The following is an 11,939-nucleotide window of genomic DNA, read 5'->3' on the forward strand; positions in this document are numbered from 1 at the left end:
AAAGAGTTTGATTTTTCAGCATGCTTAAAAAATGCTGAAAAAATGTTAGCTTCTTACACGTTTTCAGCAAGGGGGCCCTAATCTGTGGAATGTGGTGTAGGTTTAGTTTTAAACTTCAGCACAAAGCAATCTGTATTCAAGTTTTCTTTGCAGTTACAAAAACCATATGTCGATCAGAAAGGGTGGGGGGACACTTCAGAAAAAACACTTCAGACTTGTGTCAACAAGGCTTTAATTTTAAGTTATATACACTCTTGAGGACCAATGTACACAAGATGGGTCACACTCAAAATGCCATAAGGTTTTTTTTTTTTTTTTTAAAAACAAAAAAAAAAATACAAAGATATAACCAGGAAGTTAAAAATTTGACCTATTTAAAGAAAAGGCAGATGCTGCCTCTATTACAGCCCAAGGCAATAAAAAATATCTGAAAGCCCATTACTGTTTGTCAGAATTACCCACAAAAAACGTGATTTACAAAATAATTTTTAACGTGACTGAAAATAATGAAGCTTCAGAGCGATTCATGAGTTCAATACATGTGGAATATTTCCCCAATAGCGACTTGTAAATCTTCCAAAAAAATTCTGTTCGGTTAAATAAAAATGGGTTTTGTTACATTCCTAACATTTAAAATCCTCACCAAATAAACAACATAATATTGAACTTATTTGATCAACCTACCGGTGGATGGAAGCACAACAGCTAAATAAGAGCAAAAACTGCTTTCCCTTTTATTGCCAGAGTTGGAAAGTCAGATAACCTGAGGGTAGGTCAGTAAACTAGTAGACTTCAAGCTGCATTGAAATGGCTTTAGACATTGAAGACACTTTAGATTTGGAATTTGTTGCCTGTACAAAAAGGCCCAATCACAGTATGTATATAGTTTACCAGTAATATATATACAGAATGAGTATTTTTTAGAACAGATGCTTTCAGCTCATGTGTTTCAGTAAAAATAAGTTTGGAAATAACTAGCATGAAAGACAAACTTATGGAATTATGTGATAGAAGTTGTTAGCTCTAACATCGGTGAAACAAATGTAAAAAAAAAACAAACAATTTTCTCTCCCAAAAAGCTTCATTTTTTTCCCCCCTAAACCTGATGACTACACATGCAGAATCTACACATCAACACGTGAGGCTGACCAAAATAGACGTGTTTAAACGGACATCCTGCAGAGAAATAGAGCAGGTGTCCAGTTTCGTGAGAAACAGCGCCAGGCGGACAGAGGACAGACATCGAAGCATTGTGTACAGAGCAGTTCGTCCCTGGAGAGGTAATGAACATGAAAGAAGTGAGCACGCTAGGATCTGTCTTTGTTCTCTTTTTGCCATGTCACTGAAATCCTCTGAAGAAGCTTAAGTTATAGGAAATGTCACAGTCAGATGTTTTAGTGCACAGAGATAGGCCCAGCTCTTCAAAACCATCTGTTATGAGAGAAGTAAAAAAAAAAAGGGGGGGACACACACCAAATGAACTGATCTGATCTAAACCATGCCATTGTCTGCCTAAACCTCCCAGATGGACGTAAAAATGTAAAACTCAGAGTTCTTCCACAACAACTCATGAAGTGTACAAAACAGGAAGTGCACCCAACAAACAAGGCGTGCTAAAGAAGCACTTGAACATCCTACATTCAACTCATTTAGGTGGTAATACAAAAAATAAAAACAATAGATGATATCTTTACATTTAACATCTCCATGGCAATGTCACATCCTGCCTTCACAAGCTCTTCTACTCCACCTTGAGGTCATCAGATCGACAGTTGCATACCCCGCCAACGGTTTGATTTATTTATTCATCAGAGAAAATAAATGAATCAACTGATGTCTATTCGTCATCTGGCACCACACTTGAAAGAGAAGAGAACAAGGATGAATGAGAGGGTAAATAGCAAAAGGTGCTAAACTAAGCAGAAATGTATTTTTTTATGTAGCTGTGAAGGGTTAAGGACACGCCTTCTGCTGCTGTCAGTTTTAAATTACGGCTTTTGATTAGGATGTCTTTCACAATTAGCCAAACCTTCCTGTAGGTAAATTAATCATCATCTGAAAGTTGTTTTTGTGCAACTTAGAAAAGTCCTGATTTATCCCTGTGAAATATTTAAGGCCTATGACGTTTGTTATATGCAGCTTTCTCAGCTCTCCTTCTGCCAGCTTAACATAACATATGAAAGCTGATTTCACACATTTAATACTAAGCTGTCATTTATATGTATTGTATAGGCATAGGCCAGTATGCAGTGTTTACTGTACAATCTGGAGAAAATATACTACGCTCTCACAGTATACACAGAAATTTGTTTAGCACTATTAAACTGCTGTCATTTAATATAAGCAACAATTCTTTCTTATGATGTTGTGATTATAACTGAACACAAAACTTTTGTTATCTCCAACATTTGTCTTTTTTTGAAACTGTTTAAGATTTCTAAATTTAGCAGTAGTTTTCAAGTACTCATTAGACAGAGTATTATACTTTTTTGCCATTCTGTTCTTTATAGAACAAGTACACCAAGCTGATATTCGCAGGTAAATTAGTCAGACTTTCAGCAAGAGTAACTAGCCTGCATTCGGCTGCTTAACTTGTAGCTTGCCCACTATAGTTTTAAAACAGCGCTGCCTTGATAAGAATCATAGGTGGAGCTCCTGTACTTCCACGCAATGCTGGGGTTTTCTGTGACTTCCTGAGAGTGTGGGAGCCTCTTTCCAGCCAGCTGAGCAGCAGTGTGCAGAAACAGGTGGGGGAGGGACAGCACTAATTTACTCTATGTTCCATGCAGCCCAAAACAACTCCAGCTGACCCAGCACTCTCTGGTTTCTCATTAAAAGGACTTACTGGTAGGAATGGTGTGATGGAAACTTCTAAAACTGCAGCTTTTTAAAAGCCTTTGTGTACATTCATATCATTAACCGGCCCATGCCCAGTTTACCCTCTTAATTTCCTTGTTCAGGAAATGCCCAAAGGTGTCATATAGCAATAAACCTGGTTGGTTCAACCCAAAACTTAACCAGCAGTAACAAATATTAGATTCAGACAGTTCATGTGTGAAAATGGCTTAACTCACACTAAAAAGTTTTTTTTTTCATAATATTGCCCTAAATGAGGCTGACCTTGCGCAGATTAATTACAAATGAGAAATTAATCCACGTCACTGATTCTGTCCTAAAGGGTTCTACTGTCCCACCCATCTTCCATGTTTAATTCAATCTAACTGACATCAAGGGAAAGTCTGTTTAGGAGTACAGATGATGCGTTATCTGCTACCGAAAATCAGGACTCTTGAGGACCAATGTCTATTCTATTTACAGGTTCAAACATGACTGCTCTTCCCGATCCCTTACATTTGTCCATATTTGGCTTTGTAGTGACCCACAACGTTCTTGTATTGGCCACACTCCTTCCGTAGCTCCGCAACTTCCAGCCGCAGTGCCGTGTTCTCGCGCTCCAGGAAAGCTGCTCGGACGGTAATCTGGTTCTCCTTCAACCTGCGGGCATCTCGTGATCGTTTCGCGGCCATGTTGTTCTTACTCCTCCTCTGCCAGTACTTTTCGTCCTGGAAATAAGGGATAGGAGAGAATGGATTAGACAGAGTCCCAGGATGCTATCAGAACACATCAGCTTAAATCTGATTCAGCCTTTAAGTAAGATGGCAGACTGCCAGTCTCCTTTCTGCTCGTAAACAAAACTGTTCTCTGGCAGACTGGGAGGGAACACAAATGTCAGGAAACTGCTGAGTCACTGAGTTGCCAGAGGCACTGCTGTATTAAGCAAACCAATCTTAAAAAACACACTCCACTTAAAGAACACTTCAATGATAATATCTTATTTTTAATACATCATTGTAACATGCTCTTAGGCCAGAACTTCCCTTCATTTTGTAAATTTCATTTAGGGAGCAGTTTATAATTGCTGGATAAATGATATCCCTACTCCATGTCAGAGCAAATCAAGTCCACACCCAAACTATACCTTCCTTACAGCTTTTCTGACTAGAAAAACAGAAGTGAAAATATGAATTTACAAATATAAATTTAGTATTTTTACACTTTTATAATTGTTACATTTAAGTATTGTTACAAGAACTAATGTCTAATGACAGCGGTATCATATTTAGCCATATGACAGCTATTAATAAAGTCTCAGTAGAGATGTACCAAGAAATCCCGTTAGCTTGACCGGCCAGGGATGATTATAAAAATCCAATCCTTTTCTGATCAATAAACGCACCCTACCCAGGTACAAACATGTTATGCTGAGAACCACACTCGTCAGTGGGGATGTTGTTATTAAGTGATTAAAGTGCAAAGTAAGTCACGTTCAGTATCAATGACGTGTTTAAAAATGAAGTGAAAGGAAGCACAAGAAAGTTGAAAACATTAGCATATTGTTACACCATCCACAATCTCACAATGCTAAAGAAATTAATATTGAATGCTGTTGATTATAAATATTCAAGACAGATCAGAATCTACTAAAAGCTGTATCTGTAATTTAAAGCGTTTACAATAACCAAAGATCGAAAATTGCCATCAAATCTCTGATCTAATTCTGCTATGTTTCGACCAAAACACATAGGATACCTAATCTCATTTAAATATACAATAGGGAAATCATACATGCATATATATGTACATGCATCCATGACATGCATTTTTTCTTCTTCATCTCTGCCCCATCTTACCTTCTGAGCTTCAGGGACAAACACCTTCTTGGCCTTTTTGATCATGGGTTGTGGCTTGAGCTCCTCCTCACTGAACTTGTGTTTGCGCGGGTCAAACAGTTCACCTCCAGGAACGCTCGACAGGACCAGGTCTGTAGGGTCTGGTTCGTAATTCACATCAACTTCGATTTCGTCTGGGTCGATGGGCTCAGGAGTCGATCTTTCATGTGAGGTGGTCACCTCTAAGCAGATGAGCAAGCAAAATGAATACTATGAATACAAAATATTAGCTTGCATTAAACTAAATGAGAGGAAACACACAAAAAAATAAGTAATACAGTAAATGCTAAAGTACTTGGCATAGATCTATGGCTTGCATATATGGGGCCCTGTGAATTTGTTTTTTTGTTAGATACTATTTTTGAGATACTATTTTAAAACTTCTGACTATTTTTCGGAAATCATTATTTTACAACGTAATAACAGTTTATATTTAAACAAGTACTAAAATATTTATATTTATTTGAGAAAAGAACATCATTTGAAAACAGTTCAAGTTTTTCAGACGCTGGCTAAGACCAGGGATTAAAATAGAAAAGAACAGTCTCAGCCACATAAAGTTTACAAATATGGTTAAAATGGGTGCGTTTTAAACGTAGAAGCAGAGATATTTTCTCTGTTGATAATTAAATACTGAGATTTACCATTGATCAAAATTAGTTGGAAAATATCAAATTGGCAAATTCAACAAAGTGTTGTCTACTAAATTTCAGTGACTGCACCACAACTCATACACATATTAAAGTGGGTAAATATTGCCTCATTTTGCTTAAAAATTAGATTCGCTGATTTCAAAAGTGTCTGTAGACGTTTCCTACTCACCTGTACTGATGTCACAGGTAACATCCGAATCACTCTTAGTGATGATCATCACTTCTTCCTCACACACGTCCAGCTCTTTAATGGGCAGCAGGGTCACAGGAGACACACTTGCTGGCTTTGTCTGCACAGAGGTTTTTACTTGCTCGGTTTTGTCGACATTCACTTCTGGGTCTTCCTTTAAAGTGGCATCATCAGGTGACGTTGGGATGCCATTCTCCATGAGGAATTCCTCCAGGTCCATGTACTCCAGGTGGAAGCTTTCGCCATCATAGGGAATGGTTTTATCCCAAATGGCAGGGGTCAGTGCGGCTGAAGGCCCCGTGTCGCTTCCTCCTCCGGCCAGGTCGGCATTACCTCCAAGACCTGACTTCTCCTTATCTGGGTCTGAGAAAGATAACAGGTGGTTAGAGTTAAACATGGTTTACAAACCACCATCATACCATTCCCGCGGTTTTTGATTTTTTTTTCTGATATGAAAATTATTCCTGTGCAGATCAAATCTGTGTGAAGCAGTCACAGAAACAGAACCATGAGGTTATGGCTTTTCATGCAAGAGGAGACAACACTTGTGCTACAACACAGACAGAAGCACCACCTTCTTGAATTGAAATAAATGTTTAAAGCTGCAACAGGAGTTTTCTTTCAGTGACATAAACAGGTTACCTCAAGTGAGATGTTTATTCAATTTCAGGATCAGATGATCAAGCTGAGAAGCACTCAGGTAACTAGATATTCAAATTAATTTGGCCAATAAAACACTTTCTCCAAATTAAAATGTCTATGTATTTTTTAGTAAGTTGAAAAATCACCAAAAACAACACACTTAGAAGATGGAGCGGGAGGATCTGGGAGGAGCTTTGTCAAGTGACCATGGCTAACTTTGTGATGTTTGAACAGCTTATGAAAGTATCTTCATGTAGCACTAAGTACAAGACAGTGGTGACCCTCAACCAGTGGCAATTCTTGCATGAATTATGTTCCCCAAACATCACAGGGTGAGCGCACTCCTTATTGTGTGGTCAAGCAACAGACGTTTTCTTCAGGACAGAATAATGTACCACTCAGGAGTGCCCCAAGACCATGGCACCCAGGGCAGGGACCCATATTGTCCAGATCAAACCCCCCACAGCGCTAATTATGTCGGGTACTCTTTACATGTAACACTAAAAACCATTGGTAGGTGTAGCACTGTTTGGAAATTCTGCCTGCAGTCGTCAGCAAACTGTATGGCAATAGCTCTGGGAAAGTAGTCCAACTCTCTATAGTTCACATTACAATCAGGCATCCGCAGTTAACGTCGGCGTGAACCCTAACCCAGACAATCCCCGCCCCAGCCCACAGGACATAAAAACCCTGCCCTCAGACTGGGTCCTCGTCCTCCATAAACAAATCTGCCACATCAGCTTTAGAGAAACCTCTGACGACACTGGGTGTTTAAATGTTTGACTGAACACTGTACCCGGTTCACTAAACTGCAACAAGACCAATAATAAAACCCGCATTTAGGATCCAGCTGTTCCATCGGAACTTTCTGTCCTCGGTCGCTCTGCAGGTGGCATTAAACAACACCAGGGACAGACACTGGAAGCAAAGCTTCCCACTACTACAGACAACTATACACTAAATACAATTACATACCAATCTAAAAGTCTACAAGCTATAAGCAAATAAAATGTCAGCGTCAACTAAACTACATTCAACACATGTTTAGAAACATCTAGACTGCGAGCAGGGTCAAAGAAGCCTTGCATACGCAGACCATGCTGGTGTGTCTTTATATCGTCCAACTCGTTATTAAATCGCGTTAACAGAGCCATTCTTTCTGCTCCGGTAATGTACTTCTCCTCACCGTCATCGTCGTCCAATATATTCGGTGGAGGCATTTCCATTATTTTCTTTAGAACCACTGGGAACGAGCTGGGAGGCTCTCCGACAGCTTCCAGCTTGATGTGAAGCGGCTCCAACGACATGATTGTTTCTTCCCTTGTTGTTCACGACGAAATAAACAAGCTGTGCTGTTTTTCCACTGAACTCGAGTCAAGCGGCGGGGATAGTATGTATCTCGCGTGATATCCGGCTGTTTAATACACCCAAAAAACGCACTAAAAAGTTGCTGAAACATCAACGCATCGCACGAAGCTCGGTTCTCTAAACCCACTTCCTCTGAAAAATTGGATATTCAGGTTTTGTTGTTCAGAGGAAACACGCCCTGTTATTAAAAATGTCCGCTATGCGTCGTTTCGATTGGCGCGCTCGACCGCATCTCATTAATATTACTATAATTATGCGAGTCAGCGGACATCTGACGCGGTAGAAGAGGTTTCATTGGTTGACCGAGTTACATATGTTTCAGTGAAGTTAGAAAAAAACAAAAACACCAGTCGTCAAGCAAAACGAGTCATTATTAATCAAAGCATTGGTAGATTTCATCTATTGAACCATCAGTACTTGCCTAGATTTAACCCATTCATTTCTAATTGACACAAACGCACTAATCTATACGTTTAAGTGTAACTTTGACCAATGTATGACTATTTGTCAGCTATTCATTTCACTTCAGAAATTAGTCCAAGGCGCAACAAAACTTTGAACTAATAGTAAACTAAATCGTACATCCGTGGCTTTTGTTGCTGCGCCGCTCACGCGTGGACACACGTGCTGCTGCCTCGCTTACATATCTGCTGGCTCCATCCAGCCCTGCAGCTCTGTATCTCTGTCGCTCACACGCAGGGAAGTGCAAAAAGGGCGGCCGCAGTTGAAAACGTGTAATCAGATATGCCAGTGTAACATTTTAAGGTGTCAATTTCTCCTGCAGCTGAGCTGAGCACATGACACGGGCAAAGAATCTGCAAGCCCAGTCCAGAATTACACATCTATTCAAAGGACATTTACAGTTAAAATGTTACCTTACAGATTTCTTCTTTTAGATTTTTTTTTAAACACTAAAATGTTTCATATCAAACAAATGTTATCAGACAAATATAACCTGAAAAAAAAAAACGGTTTTCAAATGATGATCTAATTTATAAAGAGAGAAACATTTTTCCAACCAAACAGAACCTATCTGACAACATGAAGTAGGCTAAAATACCTCAAAAAGCCACACACCCTGCCCTGATACAAAGAAATTAAAAACAGAGTAGAAACTAGCGTCATGGAACACAGCGAGAGGGAAAGCATACTAATGGGGACTAGATCTAGATAGACTTGATTAGAAAGGGTCTATACATTGTTTACAGTTCCTACATTTTCTCCTGCTTATTATCTCTGTACTTCAACTATTTTACTATGAGGTCTAACAAATTCTCTTCGCTTACAGATTTTGGACAGTACCACTCAGATTATGTGAAGGAAATTAAATTAGCACAAACATGAACGATATAAACTAAAAAAATTAAATGGTCAGTTTTCTGACCTTACCAACATCATCTCAAACATCACAAGAGACTGAACGCAGACTGGTAAGCCGTTATTACTGACTAATGAGTCACATAGGTAACTCCCCTTGCTAGTAAAGGATCTCCAACATCTAAAGCATTGATATCTTTCAGGCAAGAGAAATGCAATTTAAATTCAGTATATATTTTTAATATGTACAGCACGACAAACTGTCTGTTGTTACATAGTGAGGTTTCAAGCAGAAAAAATAAAACACAATTATCTAATGGTAATATAATTTAATCATGAACCGGCTTCCCCTGTCTTTTCTATACAGCAAAAATTAATCAGACACCACAATTACTTGGCACTTAAAGAGCCATAAAACAGATATCACTGTGACCTCTCATTCAAGGTAAAATGTTTAGTAGTTTGTCTTTTTTGGGAGGAAAAGGGTCGTGGCACACTGACTGAATACCAAAATGAATGTACACTGCTCAAAAAAATAGGCTGATCCAACTTTGATGTAATGTCCTTAAAACAAGTCAAAATGAGGCTCAGTATTGTGTGTGGTCTCCACGTGTCTGTATGACCTCCCTACAACGCCTGGGCATGCTCCTGATGAGATGGCAGATGGTCTCCTGAGGGATCTCCTCCCAGACCTGGACTAAAGCATCTGCCAACTCCTGGACAATCTGTGGTGCAACGTGACGTTGGTGGATGGAGAGAGACATGATGTCCCAGATGTGCTCAATCGGATTCAGGTCTGGGGAACGGGCGGGCCAGTCCATAGCTTCAATGTCTTCATCTTGCAGGAACTGCTGACACCTTCCAGCTACATGAGGTCTAGCATTGTCCTGCATTAGGAGGAACCCAGGGCCAACCGCAGCAGCATATGGTCTCACAAGGGGTCTGAGGATCTCATATCGGTATCTAATGGCAGTCAGGCTACCTCTGGCGAGCACATAGAGGGCTGTGCGGCCCTCCAAAGAAATGCCACCCCACACCATTACTGACCCACTGCCAAACCGGTCATGCTGAAGGATGTTACAGGCAGCAGATCACTCTCCACGGTGTCTCTAGACTCTGTCACGTCTGTCACATGTGCTCAGTGTGAACCTGCTTTCATCTGTGAAGAGCACAGGGTGCCAGTGGTGAATTTGCCAATCCTGATGTTCTCTGGCAAATGCCAAGCGTCCTGCACGGTGTTGGGCTGTGAGCACAACCCCCATTTGTGGACGTCGGGCCCTCATACCATCCTCATGGAGTCGGTTTCTAACCATTTGTGCAGACACATGCACATTTGTGGCCTGCTGAAGGTCATTTTGCAGGACTCTGGCAGTGCTCCTCCTGTTCCTCCTTGCACCCAAAATATTTATCACAGCAAATCTATTTTGGCCACCGAACAGGTAGCACTTATGGCAGACTATAATGTAATTTTGTAATGATTAAATGGACCCCATGCACTAAAACACACTCCTCCACGGGAATTACACAATCAGAAATTGCTGACCACTTCCAATATGAATGTAAAATCCGCTTGATCTCTGCAATAAAAAGGTCGGCTACACCTTCGATTGTTCTTATGAACTAAATCTCCCATCTGCGCTGAAACTTGAAACCTTCGGATTCCTTTCTGGAACCACGGGGCAGATTCCTGGAGCCCAGATGACACAAATTACACAACAAGCATGCAGTTTCTCCACATGTTTAGAATTTCTTTAAAGTTCTTACTGTATTGTATTCTTCTGAGCAGAAACAAACTGTGCAATATTTTACTTGAGCTAAATCTTTACTCAAATCTACCGCTGACTTACCATAATCGTCAAAGTTTGAAGGAGTGAATGGCTGGTCAAGGAGAGCCCTGAAAATCTCCGGAATATCTGTAGTCATGTTTTTCTCCTTTAAACTGTAATTAACTGTAATAAATAAATGTTTCAGGGTAAAACATTCGGCTTGCACGGTTTTAAAATCAGATTAGGAGACAGTTCAGAGTCCCACAACAACACGGAATCTGTTAACACGACTGAAACCTTTAAGGGTCCCTGGCTATGAACTCTGTACAAGTTACTTAACGCAGCCCCGCCCCCGTCTGCACTCAGCCACCAATCAGCAGCGCGCTTTACCTGGGAAATCAGCGGAGAGAGCACCGATTGGCCCGTGGTGTTCATCACGAGTTTGCCAGCCAATCATGAGCGGTAGTTACATTACTTAATAGTGAAAAAAACGTGTGAACTCCCAATTGCCGTGCATGACACAACGAACCTGGTAATTACCAGAGTATGCCAGAAATAACACTATCTAGCTTGTTTATAGACAGAAATTTCTCAGCGAGTTTAAAACTAGTAGAAGTGAATTAAACTGATGTTTAATGTGACACTGAGTAGACCAACTAGGGCAGCGTTGAGCTGAGGGGATTTACCTCAGCTGCAATTTTAAACAAATACACGAATTTAATTACTATGGAGGCAAATAACTGGGCAGATCAACACGTGTCGATCAAGGAGCCCACCTGGATTATACTAATAAAGACAGTCACTGAGATGTTTGTGTTCCCCGTGTCTTCTGATTAAATGGGCAGAAAGAGAACAGCAAAAACCTGCAGGCAAAAAAAATACATCTGTAGTCTGCAGAACAGGTTCGGGCAGGGTGGACGGACTTAAGCTTAAACGTGCAAGAAATGTTATACAGGATGACTACAGACAATGTGAAAAAGCCCATTTTAAAAATAACATTACATATAAAAAATCTCCATACATTTCATTAGGGTTATCGTAGCAGATAAACACAAAAAACACAGTTATCCAGAGGAAGTACACTTAGTTCTAAAAATGTTTTAAATAAAAATCTGAAAAGTATAGTATGCATTTCTTTTCAGCCACCTTTACACTGTTGCCCCTAAATATTCATGTTTATCACCCAGTTGTCTTCCAAAATTCAACTGTTATGTGTGGCAGGAATGCACATCAAACTGAAGACATAATTCACAAATTGTAACACAGTAATAGG

General features: G+C 40.1%; 1 protein-coding gene across 2 annotated transcripts; it reads right to left on the bottom strand.

The window, feature by feature from the left end:
* Window positions 1-215: 215 nt before the first annotated feature.
* Window positions 216-10,980, bottom strand: tefa (TEF transcription factor, PAR bZIP family member a). Of its 2 annotated transcripts, none has more exons than XM_047377597.1 (5): window positions 10,748-10,980; window positions 5,553-5,936; window positions 4,692-4,912; window positions 3,352-3,563; window positions 216-1,859 (listed from the first exon to the last, which is right to left on the bottom strand). In XM_047377597.1, exons 1-5 carry the CDS (start codon window positions 10,821-10,823, stop codon window positions 1,838-1,840), a joined length of 915 nt encoding a protein of 304 aa, XP_047233553.1. In that variant the 5' UTR covers window positions 10,824-10,980; the 3' UTR covers window positions 216-1,837. The 2 variants fall into 2 exon arrangements, with proteins under 2 accessions (XP_047233553.1, XP_047233552.1); XM_047377596.1 differs by lacking the exon at window positions 10,748-10,980 and adding an exon at window positions 7,402-7,740.
* Between the last annotated feature and the right edge of the window lie 959 nt (window positions 10,981-11,939).

The sequence above is a fragment of the Girardinichthys multiradiatus genome, chromosome 10 (genome assembly GCF_021462225.1).
Source record: "Girardinichthys multiradiatus isolate DD_20200921_A chromosome 10, DD_fGirMul_XY1, whole genome shotgun sequence".
Taxonomy (NCBI): domain Eukaryota; kingdom Metazoa; phylum Chordata; class Actinopteri; order Cyprinodontiformes; family Goodeidae; genus Girardinichthys; species Girardinichthys multiradiatus.

What these genes read in the sequence shown, in the direction of transcription:
- tefa (XM_047377596.1), bottom strand. Translation starts at nt 7,522, where the DNA reads ATGTCGTTGGAGCCGCTTCACATCAAGCTGGAAGCTGTCGGAGAGCCT. An exon ending in TACCTGTGACATCAGTACAG is followed by an intron (nt 4,913 to 5,552) that starts GTGAGTAGGAAA and finishes TCATCTGCTTAG; the next exon opens with AGGTGACCACCTCACATGAA. An exon ending in TTGTCCCTGAAGCTCAGAAG is followed by an intron (nt 3,564 to 4,691) that starts GTAAGATGGGGC and finishes CCTTATTTCCAG; the next exon opens with GACGAAAAGTACTGGCAGAG.